The 17178-nt window shown below is 34.9% G+C and overlaps 1 protein-coding gene across 2 annotated transcripts in view; it reads left to right on the top strand.

The window, feature by feature from the left end:
* The window catches only part of GLRA3 (glycine receptor alpha 3), a 303344-nt gene that overhangs the window by 247399 nt on the left and 38767 nt on the right, over positions 1–17178 (top strand). For both annotated transcript variants that reach the window (XM_007496097.3, XM_056802930.1), the window contains exon 6: positions 15013–15150. In XM_007496097.3, the coding sequence (XP_007496159.2) occupies positions 15013–15150 (138 nt within the window). The remainder of the gene's footprint in view (positions 1–15012; positions 15151–17178) is intronic.

Here is a 17178-nt window from a genome sequence, read left to right as displayed (position 1 = left end):
GAAAAACAATGAATATGAAATAAATACATATTGCAAAGATTAGGAAATGCATGAAGCAAATTGACAACTTGTTCTATCTCAAACATATATGTACTTGACTAGCTGAGTGTAGAAATGATCTTAAGATCACATTAGAATATGTGTGGGAAAAGTTATAATGTTTATAATCATCCCAGACTATTCAACAACAGAAGTCCATCAGTTTTATATTGTATGGCTAAATGCCTCACCTCAGAAAAGTCAATTGGAAAGATACATAATGGGCTACTTCAGAGTTACCTACTATGACTTTAAAATAAGAAGTCATTTTAAATGTATTATGTAGAACACATATGACCAAGAACAGGATAGAGGCCAGTCAAAATGTAGCAAAGAGAGACAATATATGAAGCACTGATACTTTGAAAACATCAAAATAATGAGGGGAAATGCTGCAACACCCTTAATGGGTACTCCATTGAGTAGTTGTAGAAATATATACTTAAGAATAGCGTATTTTTTGTTGATAAGAGAGCATTGAAGACTTATGATCTATGTTATGAGGCCATCAACATATAAGACATAACTTTTCCTTATTTTTTTACAATTACAAAGTACTTTGTAATACATTTATTTGTTCTTTCCCAAAGTCTACATGAGATGCAGGATGAGTGTTATATTTCTATTTTAAATATAGTGAAACTGGGATTCAAATAAGGGCCAAGATTACATAGATAATAAATGGTGACTCAGGAACTTGAATGCTCCACCTCAATCCCATTGTTTATGCCATTATATGCTGCCTCTCTAACAAAAGAAATGGACTATATTCTTCAATGAATAAGACTAGACATTTTAAAAGTGTGTTTTCCTGAAGAAAGGCGTTGAATAAACTAATTTTAATTCCATAATTTATGTATACAAAACTTAAATGTGAATTTCAGGAATGTAGAAATAGCCTTATGATGTGATTTTAAAATATTAGTAATCTTTAGATTCAATCCCAAATGATACATATTATAATAATTCTTTTGCCATTACCTGCATATCTTTACAGAAAATGCAAAATACTTCTCAAACATATACCTAAATAAGCATAGAATTCTAAAAAGAATCTCTTGAAGCATGCCTAAAATTAGATGGAAAGGATATATTTATCTTATGTCCAGATATTAATCTTGTAAAAAAATACTTATAAAGCATAGGAGATTAGGCTCCTTCAAATTCAAATGCAGGATTTTTCCCTAGTCTACCCTGAAAGATATGCACATAATATGTATTATTTGTTCTTTTCTTAGTTTTCCCTTTGTTATATGAAAGATAGAAGAGCAAAACAACAATATAAACTTTTAAATAGGTATAGCAAGTACTCTACACTCACTATCTGGAAGCCATGAGAGCTACAACTTCTAATCAGAGGTATCCCAGAGAGGTTGAGATCTCTTCTCTTCTTCTTCTTCTCTTCAAGCACTATGCTTGAGCTCCCACTCTGGTATTATATAATCCCCAGTATTAGCCATAAATTATTAGCACTCCCTTCAATTTAAACAATTATCATCAAGTAGCTTTTGCAAAAATCATTTTAAAAATTAAAAGCAGAATTATAAACATTTCCTTTGAACCCTGTAATAACACACAATTCTATATCACGTTGGCTTCTGGGGAAGTGGACTCGGTCTTAATATAGTTCTTCTTTATGTAGCATAGATCCAAACAAGTTCACACCCAAATGTGGCATCGTTATTGGATTTACTTTTGTCTCTTCTAGACCATGTCCCCTCGGTCACTCCTTGTAACCTCAATGCTAATTAGACAGGCTGCAGACCAATCTGTGATTCTTTTACTGGACTTCTTATGGCTTCTTTTCCTAATCTCTTGAAATTCCCAGTCTCCAGTCACCAACTCAAATTATTTCTTCAGAATGCTTACAGGAGAAGGAAGGGATCAATGAGAAAGGATGAGATCACTTAGTACCTATTTAATATACTGCTGGTTCTAGCCACACAGACATAGTCAATTAAAAAAGGCTTCTATTTTAATAGGAGTTTCAAATACCAGTATCAGAATGTCCACACATGCTCCCAAGTCTGTGTGGAAATTATATTAGCTAAGCATTCTACAACTAGGTGGTATAGTGAATATAGTGCTGGGCCAGGAATCAATAAGACTTCCATTTTCCTGAGTTCAATTCCAGCCATAGTGACTTAATAGTTGTGTGAACCCAGATAAACCACTTAAGCTCACTTGCCTTTGTTTCCTCATTTGAAAAAAAAGAAGAAAAAGAAATAATAAATGAACTTGAGAAAGAAATGGTAAACTATTCTTTGCCAAGTATCTTTGCCAAGAAAACTCCAAAAAAAAAAAAAAGCCTGAAAAGATTGAACCACAAAAATACTCTGGACATGCTTCTATGGATGGTGCTCATTAGCTAGCTCCCATTACACTTGGTACACATACTCTTAGCCTCATAGTCCTCAAGGTGTGAGGAGAACAAAGAATAAAGTCTCTAGCTTCTATGGGACTTAAAGTCAGTTTCCTGGGAAGATTATGCCCTTTGTATCTTTCTAATTCATTCTTTGTCCCTTTCCAGAGAGGGTTTTCAAATTCCTGCCAAATGAAAAAATCTGTCCTCCAGCCCTCTTTCTCATACTTGGAAAAAAAAAAAAAGAAAAATCCTATGGTGTTTAGACTCTCTTAGAGGCCATTAGTTTAGCTTTGCCAGAAAGACTGGTACACCAAGAAACTGTCAGTACTCAGTCCTGGATCTTATTGCTCGAAAGTTTGGTCTAATGTGTACCAGTGATCATGGAAATTTTCAGCAAAAAGTACTCTCTGTCCTCCAACAACTCAGGAGTACACAGAAGTTAGCCTGTGAATGGGTTGTATTTCAAATGACAAGTTATAACATTTAATTTTTGAACCCAGGGTTTATTGGTGCTAAAGATGTTTCTTTGAGTCTTTAAATCATTAGAGAATTAGATCCCGATTTGCCTAAGAGCTTGTGGTGACAAATGAGGTCTAGTGATTTGTTCCTAGAGGCAGCTCTCTGATATGCCATAGGAAACTGAGAACAAAATATGTGTATACATATACACACATCTTAACCTGTGGCAGCCCAAACATGCTGGCTTGCTGACATGACGGCAGATCACAGAGTATCTTTATGATCTATTTCTATGTAAGTATGGCATTGTAAGATGCCATTTTGAGAACAATCTTTTACTTCTGCCATTTTAAACAGGCACATAAACAGGCGCTAGTGATTTCATTTTCAATTGTGTATTGGTACTCCCATGTGTTGTTTTTTTTAAGTACATGGCAAAAAGGAGGACAAAGAACAAAACTTTATCACCTTTTTACATTAAACTATATATGTATTAATGTGTGAATGGGGGAGTTGGCAAATGCATGTAGTCCTTCAGATATCATTTCTCTATGTGGAAGGGTTTCAGGATGACTCTGATGACATAGAATGGAATACCTTGGAGAAATTGTGGGCCATAGGCAGATATTCTCTAACCAATTACGGTAGACTAGGGTAATTCGAAGGTTCTTAGTGTAAATATTAAAATTTAGGGGAAACTGAGGCAGGTAGAAATTAGTTCTCTCTGCAAGGAGTATTATTTTTATGAGGTTTATTAAAGGTTAAGGATTTAAAGAAATACAGAATAAGAAAGCAGGCATCTAGGCCCAGGGGCCAAGACAACAGACAACCTCACCTATTTTATGAAAAGAGACACGTCTCCTCCAAAACGGAAGTCCAAAAGAGCCCGAGCCTATTCACAACCAGGTTTAAATACCCCATCTTGCTCTTGGCCCAGGTGAGAATTCAGTGAGATTAGAGGGCATTCTGGGGAAGTGGAGCAAGGATTTCTGGGGATTGAAGTCCTAGATTTGAGTTTATTTTTACATTAGGCTGGAGATGCATTCAAAAAGCCTTTGTTAGCTTCCTTTTCCTTTGTGGACCTTCTCATTTTAGTTGCATTCTGTGGTATGACTTTTTTGCTAAGAACAGATAAATACTTCAGGTGACTAGACCTTGAGGCCCTCTCCCCTCAGAAGTCAAAAAAGCCTGTGAAAGGGCTTCAGGGATCCTTGGCCTTTTTTCCAAGTTCAAAAAGTCAGAAGGGTGACTTGGCATCTGAATATTTCAGAGTCTGAGTTTCCAACCAATGAAGCAAAGAATGGACCAAGGAGCAAGGGATAACCTTAGGAAGTAACCTTCAGTACCACAGGCCAGTGGGTGCTGAGCAAGGACTTACCCAACAGGGAGGTTAGCTTAAGATAGGAACTTAGAGAATCAGAGTTATATAAGAACAGGGTGATGGTTGATTGGGATCCTGGGTCAATAAAACTCAGTGACACAAAGATAAGAAGGAAAGGGAAAAAAGCATTGAGTAGATTTCAAATTACAATTGTTCAGAAGTAGTTAAGTACTACAAAATTAATTTTAAATATTTCACAGGATTTCTAAATAGAACACACCTTAGAGATCAAATCCAAATATTTGAATTTACATTTAGGTAAACTGAGGTTCAAAGTGTTTAAGTGATTTTTCCCAAGATAACATGAGTATTAAGTATCAGTGCTGAGATCTGTTGCCAGATCGTTTTTCTTCATATTCACTTCTCTTTGTTGTACATCCTGCCAATAGAAATTTTGGTAAAGGCCACTCATCCAATGCTCAGAAGGACAACCCAAGTAAAATTCTGGTGTAATGATTTAGGGGGTTTTGAAACTAGAATTAGAGTTTTAAAATTCTTATGTTCCTTATCTGTTATGGTGCCTAACCTGTTCCCCAACATGGAGTCCATATTCAGTTGATAGGTGTTTGATTTACAGAAATGACATCAATATAGGCATATTTTCTCACTTGAGTAATGTTTTTTGCTTTTCTTTCTTCACCAACTCTGTGTAAAGTATCAGAGCTCATGTAACATTTTCCTCTGGCACTATGGAAATGCACCTGTGTCTACTAAAGCTGGTTTCCCATAGTAATTTAATAAGCCAAATTACATTTGCTTATCATGAGCTCCTTGGTGCTTGGAAGACATAGGGTAGTTCATTCACAAGTTGTCAGATGTGTTCCTCCTCAAATGACATCTTTATTTTAGGCACTTGAGAGATTTTATACTTGAGTTCCATATATGAGATAAGCTCCTGCTACTGTCTTTACACTCTATGGTTGCAATGACAACTGAGGAATTCTTGGCTAATGGAAATAATTTCTAATTATTCAAAGATGAACAAAACTGATTTATTTTACTTAGATGCAAAAACAAAAACTAATTTCACAAATACTGATTAAGCACCTATCGTTAAGCATTCAGCTCAATGAAAGGGAATCCTTAAATTTTACTAGTTATTGATTCTGCTATACCCCAATGCTTTTTGCGACCAGAAGTACTATAACCTTTAGGCCTTGATCACAACATATCTGCAAAATTGGGCAACTCAAAATAGAAAAATATTTTGTTCAGTAAATACAAACTTGCAGGGAATTATCAACATTTAGTTAATAATTAAATTACTAATTTAATAATGAATCTATCAGGAACTTAAAGCATAAAGAAAATTATCAATTTATCCATATATGCATGTTTCTAGATGATATAATTTTTTATGATAATAATCTAAAAATAAGGCACAGAATCATCCATAGAAAGGACTTTAAAATGTATTAATACAATTCTATTCCATTAGACTGCCAATCTATGAGTCCTTGTGTTCTTTCTAATTCCTGAAAGAAGAAGAGAGAAGAGAGAGGCAGATCTATAGACAGACTTCAGATTATTCCTCTACCAAATGAAGTAACATCCCTTTGCCTACCTCTACCCACAAAAAAAGTTGGAAAATCTTCTAATCTACAGTATGGTGCTATTCCATCATAGAGGAGAAATTCGGCATAAAGATAGGACTGGGACTCTAATATTAGAAAGTGAAAGAGCATTCATAATTACGAGGAACAGTTGTAGAACTCTTACCTGCTTCTTCTAGTTGAATTAGTTCTTATGTTTCCATTAACATGCTTTGCTCCTAAGAATGAAGGCTCCATTTTAGCCCCTGCCCTAGGGAAGATAATCCTTCAAAGGAGTCCTGGCATATATTGATGAGAGAATTTGAGGCTACATTCTGATATCTATTTGGGAACACTTTTGCAAAGATGGTGAGGGCGTGGCTGGTTGATGCCACTATCATCCTTATGCAAGTATACAAAAGCAATCACCTACCAACCACATCATTACCAAGACTGAGAGATTCTTAAAGAAAGTGTGCCAGATAGAAAGATTGGCTCTGATTGTTACCAAAAAGAATATATGTTCTTATTCTGTTTACTTCTTTCTATTATTATGTAAAAGCTGATAATCTAGTAAAATATGAATTTTCATCTGTTCAATGCTATCCTGATCATGTATTTTGATGTATTTTTGAGTGCTCCATTGGATTTATCACATTGAAGGTGGTATGGAACCCCTTTTGTGTATTTCTTTTAATAGAAAAACATGTTGAGACTTCTTTAAGGTCTAATTCAACTGAAATTTTGAGAAAAAAATATTTTCTAATCATGAGAGTTTATCCTTTCCAGTTATATGGTGGGACAGCTTGATGATAAAGTGGTCATGAAGTCAAGAAGACCTGATCAAATCCAGTTTCAGATATTTCCCAGCTATGAGACCATGACCAAGACATTTAACTTTTGTTTACTTCAGTTTCCTCAATGATAATATAGAAATAATGATAACAACCTCCTTGTGATGCTGTTGTGAGGATCAAATGAGACAATATCTGTAAGGCACATAGCATAATACCTGGAACATAGAAAGCAATTAATAAACATTTGTTTTCTTCCCCTTCCAGGAAAGGGTCCAAAGTGAAACTGCCATATACTGATTCACAATAACATGTGATATTGCAATAAGGCTCCAGTGTAGTCAAGGAAAACTTCTCACAGTATTCTAATGTCAGTATGATTCCAATTAAGAAATTGGTTGTCTGGTAAAATGATTAAAATTTAAAGCACCAATTATAAATGAATGAACTTGATTAGTTAAATATATTTTGACATTGCAGTTGTTTCTTGTCAGTTCAATGAAATTCACTTGGGGAATATGTCTTCTGGCAATAGTCTACATGCTCTAAATGATCATATTTTTTGCAAAAAATGTTCCAGCTGTTACTTAAGGAACTAAGAAATGCCATATGGGCCTGAGCTCAGTAATTTGTCTTCACAAATAACAGGAAACTTTGGAGAGGCCACGTTATCCTCTGTGATATCATTTCCTCTAGATCCATTGTGAATATGAATTTATTTTAAACCTCAATGGACCTCATACTTTTTTTTCTTCTACTTTAGAATAATGAATTACACCAACTTACCTTCTCCTTAAAGGTAAATTTCATTTTGTCTGCCCTTTATTCAAGCATAAAATCATTTGGTGTGGTAGGGTTTTGTATTTAGTCTATTAACACCAACCTTGATATTATAAATTTCTATTAATTATCTTTTGATCTTTATCAAGAGAAATCATTCTTATTTTTATCTTTGCATTTTAACCCTTTTATAGATTTGATCTCCATTGTCTTTATTACTCTTATAGCAATCATGATCACAAAACTATAATAAAATGACATAATTACAAACACTATGCCACAGTTTCAGTGTTGTCTCCATTTGCAATGTCATGTACGTCATCCTTAAAGTCTTATTAAAAGCATCAGAGTATTGAACTTGAGCTTCAAAGCACAATCTACAATGACTCTCAGGCCCCTGTCTCTATCTGCAAATAACTAACCACTAAACATTTTATAAAGTATAAATTATTTTGTCCTAACAAATTACCCTTTATTTTCCTCTTACTAAAACTCATCTTCTACTTTTCTATTCCATCACAAAATCTTCTAAGATTTTGTTACATTTTCCTCTGACCTTCATATTTTATCATTGAGCAAAGTTGAATGTCATTCTTCTCCACTGAAATAACACTATACCTTCCTTAAAATATTACATAATTATATCACAAAATTATGTAAAATGTTATATATTATTTTATCATAGAAACTTGTTTGTACTCATAGAGAATTCATATAGACTCTTCAGATAATATTTTCACTTAAAGAAATAATGTGCCTTTTCCCAAGTAGTTTATATTTTATATGCTAAGCCACAATGCCTGGCAAATAGTAAAATTTTAGTAATTGCTTTTTTCATTCAAGTTCAGTGAGGCTATCCTGGTTGGTAACTCATCAACCTAGTATCTCCAGTCTTTCTTCTATTTTCCCTGCCAAGACTGAAAGTCATAATGATGGTATTCAAATCAATTAGTCATTCAGGGTCTTATTAAGGACTTTCTAAGTACAAGGTACTTAGGATACAGAGAAAGAATGAAATAGTCTATGTCTTCAAGAACTTTATAGACCAATGTTTCTGTCAAAGTAGCTACTGGAGTAAGTAATTTTAGAGTAGGAATATTTCTTATTAGTTTTACTCAAGAAAAGACAAAGACAAATAACTCTAAAAACCCCTACTATTTTCCTTTCACAAAGGAACACACCTTCAGTACCAGGACCAACTAATTCTACTATTTTTCTTGCTGGCTTTCTTTCTTTTATATATACATATATATGAACTAATTTTCTTTCTTTGGAATTTATACCAAGGTCTTTCTAAAATTCAATTTTTACCTGTTAAATTTGTAAGTGAGAAACATTTCATTACTAATGTGTAATATAAGTTTAAGATGAACTAATATATTTCCCAGCCTGGGGTATTAGATTCATGGCAATACAAGCAAAATATTTCCAACTCTGTCTCTGAGAAAGAATAGGGGAAGCAAGCAGTCTCTATATTCATTTATTCCTTGGCACAATTCATTACCCCATTATAAAATTCTTACTTTGTGGCAAGGTTCTGAGAAGGATTATGCAAATTGATCCATAAATTATTAAAAGAGGAGGCTGAGTGATTATTGGACTGCCTCAAACAAGGTCAGCTCCACAGAAATTAAATATACTCCTTTTCATATCATCATGATGCCATTTTTAGGCTACTTTTCTTTTAGACAACCTACTATGTCTAAAACTAAACTATCTTTCCTCCATTAAATGCTTCACTTTTCTTAACATCCTTATTTCTATTTAAAGTACTAGTCTCCTTCTAGTTTCCTACAGTAATTATTTTGGCATAATCTCAAAATCTTTCCTCTCTTTCACCCCATATATTCAATTTGGCATTTCTACCTTCACAAGATCTTTCTTTTCTGATCCCTTCCTTTCATTTATACAGCTCAATGTCCTCCTTTCCTCTCACTCAGATTATTGCCACAGACTCAACAACTCCCTACCTGTAGTTTCTCACCACTGCCTCCCAACACATGCACTGTTTTTTCAGTCAGTTCAGTTGTGTCCAACTCTTTATATTCCCATTTGTGGTTTTCTTGGCAAAAGTAGTATAGAAGTTTGCTAATTCCCTCTCCAGCTCCTTTTTTAGATGAGGAAATGGTGACAAATATTATTAAGTGGCTTTTCCAGGGTCACACTGCTAATAAGTACCTGAGGCCAGATTTGAACTCAGAAACATGAGTCTTCCTGAACTCCAGATTTGGCATTCTATCTACTGTGCCACCTGGTTTCACATACTCATTGCTATTGTCCATGCAACTCCCTTAGTCCATCAATTCCAGTGACTTCCTATCATCTCTAGGATAAAACTAGTTATTCTGATCCCTATCCCTCATGATAATAGATCAGGGGAATTCTTCCCTGCCTTATTCTCTCTTTCCAGGAAATAGTGATGTAAGTGTATCTATGCATTGTCCAAGGATTCCACTCATGAAGCTGGTGAACCAGAGTTTCTGCCTTCTACTTGACTTGATGATATCCTGAGGTCTCAAGTATCTCCTCAAAAAGAATTGAATTTGTATTTCAAAAGATGATTTGAAGAGACCTTTGAGTGTAGTTATCCTTGACTTATCTTGCAGTACTTGCCCCAAATATCCAAATTTCTAATTATGGTTCCAGATTATAGAAATCTTGAATATTTTCATTGGACAAGGAATCTTCTAAAGATCTAAGTAATCTTGTTATGTGAAGATATTAACATCAAAGTACTTTCCTTTTCTAATTTTTCTGTATCAAATACCATAGAGTCATAGGGTAATACAGAGGCTACCTTCCACCTATATTTCTTAAGAAACCTTATTGGCTGCCTTGACCTCAAAACCCTAAGGGAAACACTTAGGGCATATAGTGTCAATAAGTTCACTGTAAGCCATTTCATGACTTCTCTCCTTCTCCACTTTGAATCATGATAAAAATCCTTCCAAAATTTCCCTTTAGTAACCATTTCCTACCCTCTTGAAATACTCAGGTCTTGATCATTTTTTTAAAAAAATTCATACTTCTTGCATCTACAGTCAATTCTAGAATTTTATAGAGTTGGATTATCTAAAAGAGAACTGGGAAGAGTTTGCACAGTATGTTTGCCACAAAGACTTTTCAGCCACATAAGACTAAGGAGTCCCCTATTCTAATATGGAATAAACTTTGGGTCAAAGTAGTTAATTTTCTGTAATCCTGATTGACACTGGTTAGTGGCATACAAGTAATTATATCCTGCCACAGTTTCCTTATCTAAGTGATGATGATAATAATTGTACCTGCCTCAATGTTGTTGAAAAGATCAAATGAAATATTTTCAGAGATCTTAGCACAATATTTATCATATTGTAGTAGTAGTAGTAGTAGTAGTAGTAGTAGTAGTAGTAGTCTCTCGGTAACCAAGGATGATGATTGTCTTTGTGCGTTTTCATCTATGGTGTATAGATGAGTATGTACAAAGACACTTGTGCTTGAAGGAGATTTAAGTGGAAAAGTCAATGCACAGAGACAGTCCCACTCTCTCAGAACTGGAAGCCTGGGTCCAATGGCACGAAAAATCGTTACACCTGGAGACTTCCTCAGCTGCATCGGGTGGCGATGTTGTCCTTTGTGCTCCAACACGCCCTAAGCACTCCACAGTGCTTTGCTGTGTCGCCCTCTTAGCCATTGAACCTTCTTATTGGTTTCTTCTATCTATTCAGCCAAAGCAGTCTTCACATGCTGGGTGAGCAAAGCCTTGGTTCACCAGGGGTTTATGACCCAATGGCTACCCTCACAAGGTTTAGTGGGCCTGTCGAAGCCATTGCCTGGGGTGTGGCCGCTGCTACATGCTAGCAGCTACTGTGAGCCACAGTGAGAGCTGGGTGTCAGGTGAGGGTCAGAGGCTGGAGAGCTGCCCTAGAAGGGCACGACAAGCCCTCCATACCAGAGATACTACCCCTCCCTGAGCACCCCATACACCCCTATCTCATATTGTAGATGCCTAATAAATGTTTATTTCCCTTTCTCACCCCAGTGAGAAAATTTGGCAATGTATATTTCCCAAAATAAGTGTTAGTATTTTTATAATTCATTCCCATCACCACTTGAGCACAACTTACAAAAATGCCAAACTGATTCTCCAAAAGTCCTTAACAGTTATCCATTTCAAATCTGTAAGTATTCAAATGAGCCAGTATGGAATAGAGAATTAAAAACCAACTCCTGAGTAAAGAAGACCTGGGGGTTCAATTTCCACCACTGCTATATGCTGGCTGTATGAGGTCTAACAAAGAACTTAGCTTGAAGTGACCTAGGAAATTTACTAGGACTCTAAGTTTGTAGGATAGCAATTTGTCTTTATTGGGAGCAAAAACTTCGTCACCCAGAATTCCCTAGATTGATGACTTCAGAAGTTTGGTTTTTAAAATTATATACATTAGAATTTGAAAATCTGAATTGTGACTGGCCAAATTCATGCACATAGTTATATCTCAAAATCAAGACTTTCCTCTTTGCTAGTGACACTGCTTTCCTGAGTATTATGTCCATGTTTCTTAGAAATGTCTTTTTCATATTAATTTATAATCCACTTTGGGTAAACATGGTCTATCAGATAAGATATGTTCTATTCCTTCAGTTCTAAATTATACTAGTAATCCAGGTAAAACCAGTGCCTTAAAATACCTGAACCAGTTTTATGGATCAGTACTTGATTATTTTGTTAAGAGAGAACTTATTTTGGCTAATATTGATATTCTTGACTTCTTTGTATCATTTTTCTTAAATGTCTGATTAGTTCACTCCAATTGCATTGTTAAACTTTACAATCCATACTTATCACCACTAGCTAATTCCTACATGTGCTGTTTTGAAATTATGAAGACCATCAAGAGAATTTAAGATAAGGAATATGATGAGCCTGGAAATTTAGTAGTGAATTGATATATGTTTTTCCCTCCATCAGTCAATAAACATTTATTAAGCACCTACTCCATATTGAAATGTAACAAGAGGACAATCCAGTAAGAGTAAACAGCCATTAAAGAGGAAATTAAGGCAATTTTTATAAAACAAAGTGGTTTTATCTGGGTCTCATGCTTTTTATCAAAACTGATCCTAGACAAAATGAAATAATGGTCACTTTTGTCTTTTTGTGTGTGGTATAATTTTTCTGAAGTCTGCCTTTTGCAGATAAACATGAGTCTACTGCCCGTTAATTGCAGATATATGCCCAGAGATGTTTTCCTGGTAGTAGTAATGGATCACACCAAATCATTTATTCACATTATCTCTCCTGTTGATTACCTGGGTTGGGACTATGCCTTTTCACATGGCTACATCTATGGAAGGGAGTTTTTTTTTTATTCCCTCTCTCTACATCCAGCTGGTCTCTATAGTGATTGATCCCACAACCTTGCTCTCATTAGCAGCATGTTCTCACCAATTGGCCCAATCTTATCTAAAGTACTGCCAACAGAAATTATGAGAAACATCTGGAGCCCTTTAAAACATTTTGAATGTAAATAATATGTAAAAAAAAAAAACCAACTGACCTCCTCAACTACTAGTTCTGTTCTCAGCTATCTAACAGGCTATCTCTTCCTTAGCCGATTGCACTTAACTACTTCAGATTTATTTATAGTTATTCTCTTTATCTTTTTTATATATGTATGTATGCAAATATATATGCATATAAAGATATTGCCTTTCTATCCCAGTTAAAAAGTAAGTTACTTGAGAAGAGGAATTGTCTTATTTATTGTCTTTGAATCCCCATTGTCTAACACAGTGTCAATTATATAGTAGATATTTATAATCATTGATAGATTGAAACTCATAAAAGAGTGAAGTTGGTTAAATTACAAGATTGTTTGGCCCTTGATTCTTTAATACCTATTACATAATACTCTGCATAAAATAGGAAATCAGGGCATGTTATTAATTGATGATTTGTTTTTATTGCATTTATGAAATGTAACTCTTGATTTTACCCCTCCCAAATCTCTACATATCATCACTTAATAATATTCTCTTCCTACAAAGGACATAAATGAGTCATTTTTGTGCATAACTATTTGGAATAATAATGATTTGATAAATAATTTAGATTAAGGCCAGATAGGATTTATTTCCCCTGAAATTAACTTGAAGAGTCTGATGTAAAGCTCTGAAATGAACTTGGAATGTGGAAGGATAAAACTTAAGGAGGTTTTGCTGATTGTGAAATTCTCTTCCCTTCTTTTTTCATATGTCCATTTGGAGCTGGGCAGAAACTCAGTCATTTACCTCTCCAGTGACTGCAGAAATAGGAGATTATGGAATCTGACTTGGTTGACTAAAGATCAGTGCCTTTTTATTACTCTTAAATCCTTGAAAAGAGTCATTCACTCTTTAGTATGGGCAAGATGGTATTTGAAACAATCTTACATAAGAATTGATCAAATGAGAAAGTCATCATTAGATTTAGTTCCAAATGGGGAAAAACATCAATGGCTTTAGAGAAGAGCTTATTCTATTACAAAGTCATCATTGCTTTCATTTCAGTAATGTAACTTTTCACCATTGTGAGCAGACCACTGCCAAGTTCTTCATAAGTTCAAACATAAGTTAGTTCAAAGCAACCACTTATGCTCCTACCCCTAGGTGTTGTGGCAGTATATCTTTACCTGTGTGTATTCTGCAGTCTGCATTAGCCAAATCTTGACAGAATTGAGAAATTAGACTTTTAAAAATACTGTGCTTGATGGCCATAGAATTACAGAGACACTCCTCAGGAAACAATCTGATTATTTACAGAATTCACTTTTCAATGGGCTCTAATAAAAATTTTACCTCCTAAACTATTTATTGAAAAAAAATCATCAGATCTTCATAATGTGCCTACTTTGTGCCAGTTGCTATATCAGGATTTGGGAGATATAAAATTTTAGATGATATGGGGTTTCCAGACAGTGTAATAGGAAAAAAAGATGCCAGACAGATGCAACAGAATAATACATGAAGTGGCACTGTTAGACAATAGAAAGAATGGTTGATTTGAATTCAGGTATCTTAGTTTCAAATCATAGCTCTTTTACTTACTACCTATGAAACTTTGGAGAGTTCACTTATCCTGGGTCTTAGTTTTCTATTTTGTACAAAGAGGGGATGGGATAAATGACTTTTCAAGCTTGATCTCTCTTGATCCCATGAGATTTGTATGTCTGAAATGTCTAAGCAAAGTGCTCAATGAAGCCCTGCGGTGGGAGAGAAGTCTACATGGACAGAAAATTAAACAATGCTTCATCCATTGAGCAAGTATTTAATGCATGGAAAAATAATTTATCACTCATTTCTATGTTTTTATGTGTGTATCTCTTCACAGGTACTTCCAAGGTGTTTCTGAGGTTCATTTTCTCTCATGTGTTTCTGTATCAGCTGTAATAAATTGCAGCTTCTATCCTTTCCATATTTTAGTAGAAATTTAGATTTTCCTTACTCTTTTTATTTTTTACAAAATGTTTTGGCTGAACAGATGCCAGTGGGACTGAATTAGGAAGTACTGCGTATCCTCAAGTGACTGATCCAAGAAGTCTGTTTATTTCTCCAATGATTATTATTTGTATAAATAAAATTTGGTGCATTGTTTTGAACAGTACTTTATAGCCTGAGTGGTTTTCATTATCTTTTGCCTAGTTGGATATACCATGAATGATCTCATCTTTCAATGGCAAGATGAGGCACCTGTACAAGTAGCAGAGGGGCTCACTTTGCCCCAGTTTGTTTTAAAAGAAGAGAAAGACTTACGGTACTGCACCAAACACTACAATACAGGTAGGAATAAATCACAACTCATTTATGATTGAGATGGTAGGAATCTGGGAATCATAGTTTTACAATTCTTCAGCTCCTTCCTAAATATAATATTGAACAATTATTCTGACCATGTTTAAAATGAATACATTTTTCCTAGCATCAGAAGAGGAAGAAAATACCAGTCTTTGAAATAGATGACTCCTATATTTATATAAGCATGCATGCAGTTATATAATTGACTTGATGAAATCAAACAAGTGCCTGATGGCTGAAATACTTTCTAAGAACTCTCATTTGAAGAGCAATATAATTTCTGAGAAATCCTCTAGATCAGGGGTATCAAATTCAAATTGAAACAGAAGCCACCAAACTATATGTAAGAATCCTTTAAGACTTATGTTGATTCAAGAAATCACAAAATAACATCTATGTTTTACTGTATTTTTATTTGTTTTGTCAAATATTTTCTAATTACATTTTAACATGGTTCGCTTTCACTTGGGAATATTGTGGATAGCATCTGGCTATAGGCTGTGAGTTTGATACCTCAGCCCTAAACTGTCCTAATATAAAAGTGTGTGGGGAAATGATTTAAAAAAGAAAAACTTCTTATGGGACAGAAGCCACTTACCTGACTCCTGAATGAGCACAAAAGGGGGAGATTTCCAGTAGAGGAAATTTCTGGCTGCTCCATCCTCTATATCCAGGCAAAATTGTGATGCAGGTAAAAGCTTATTCTTTAGTTGTCCTTCCTCTTTTATTGTCTTATAAATTCAATCACTCTAAGATGTTGGGCCCTCACTTCCACCTTTCTTTAGAGAATTTTTGTTTGAAAGGAAAACTATAAGAATGGGAGAGCTTATCCTCAAGGAATGCATGCACAAAGTTCTGTACCAAATGTGCACAAGCGTGGCCAACCAGTCTTCCTGGTGCATCTCACATCATCTAACCACCACAGTATTCAAATCAATAGAACTGACCATGGAGAAAAGGCTGGGAGAAGCTGCAAAACTACATTTAGAGCAAATTCACAATGACAATTTTTCCAGAGATTTTCAGCTGCTGCCAGAATCTTGGCTAAACTTGAATTCATTGATTTGATAGTGCCTATTGCTTGGCATAGTTGGGCCATCTTCAAAAAGTAATAGGCATTTTTTAAGCAGCACTGGCAGAATATATTCTTTAGGGAACTAAGTATGTAAAAAAGATAACATTCATATTGAACTGACAATGATGTTGGTTTTGCTTTATTCCATAGTAAAGATGTGACCTACTTAAAACCTATCCATACTTCAGCAACCTGTGACTTTGCTGGTGGGGATATTCTCTCTACTGACAGATTACAGCCCTTATGTAACTGAGATGATGTCCTTAAAAAGCTTCTATGACTAAAACACCCATCCTTTTGTAGCTGAGGGGGCCAAGCTTCTCTCAATTTAGTTACTCTACTCCCTGGTTAACATACAAGTACTGCCACTATATTGAAGCTCAAAGCCTTTACACCTCAGTTGCACTTGCAAGAGTTGAAATTTTACTAAGAGTGACTTCAAGACCCTAGAAAATCTACAAGCCATGATGAGAGCAGGATTGGGTTCTATTACGATATACTTCAAAAATCCAGTGGCAGCTCCATGCCATAATTAGAATTGGATGCAAAAAAGGGAATAATATTACGAGACTTACTCATAAAAGGAACTACTCCATGCAGCAGCTCCCTTTACACAATAGGGTCAAGAACTCTGAAACTCATGATCTTAGAGAGTTGACTAAAACATAAGGAAGTTAAATGACTTACTCAAGATCATATGACCAGGGTAGTCTGTATAGATGGGTTTTATATAAATATCCCATGTCTTCTGACTCCAAGGTCATATTTCTATACACTAAAAGCCATGCCTCACTCTTTCCCTATAACTTCTGAATAGTTACTTTTCTTCTAAAGAAATTACTCTTGTTACAATGAAATCCAAAGGCTTGTTTTAATTATTACTGTTGTTCTTATATTGAATTGTTATTTTATTAAGCACTACTTGAATTGAATTGGTA

The sequence above is a fragment of the Monodelphis domestica genome, chromosome 6 (genome assembly GCF_027887165.1).
Source record: "Monodelphis domestica isolate mMonDom1 chromosome 6, mMonDom1.pri, whole genome shotgun sequence".
NCBI lineage: Eukaryota > Metazoa > Chordata > Mammalia > Didelphimorphia > Didelphidae > Monodelphis > Monodelphis domestica.
This window is presented reverse-complemented; position numbering and strand designations above follow the sequence as displayed.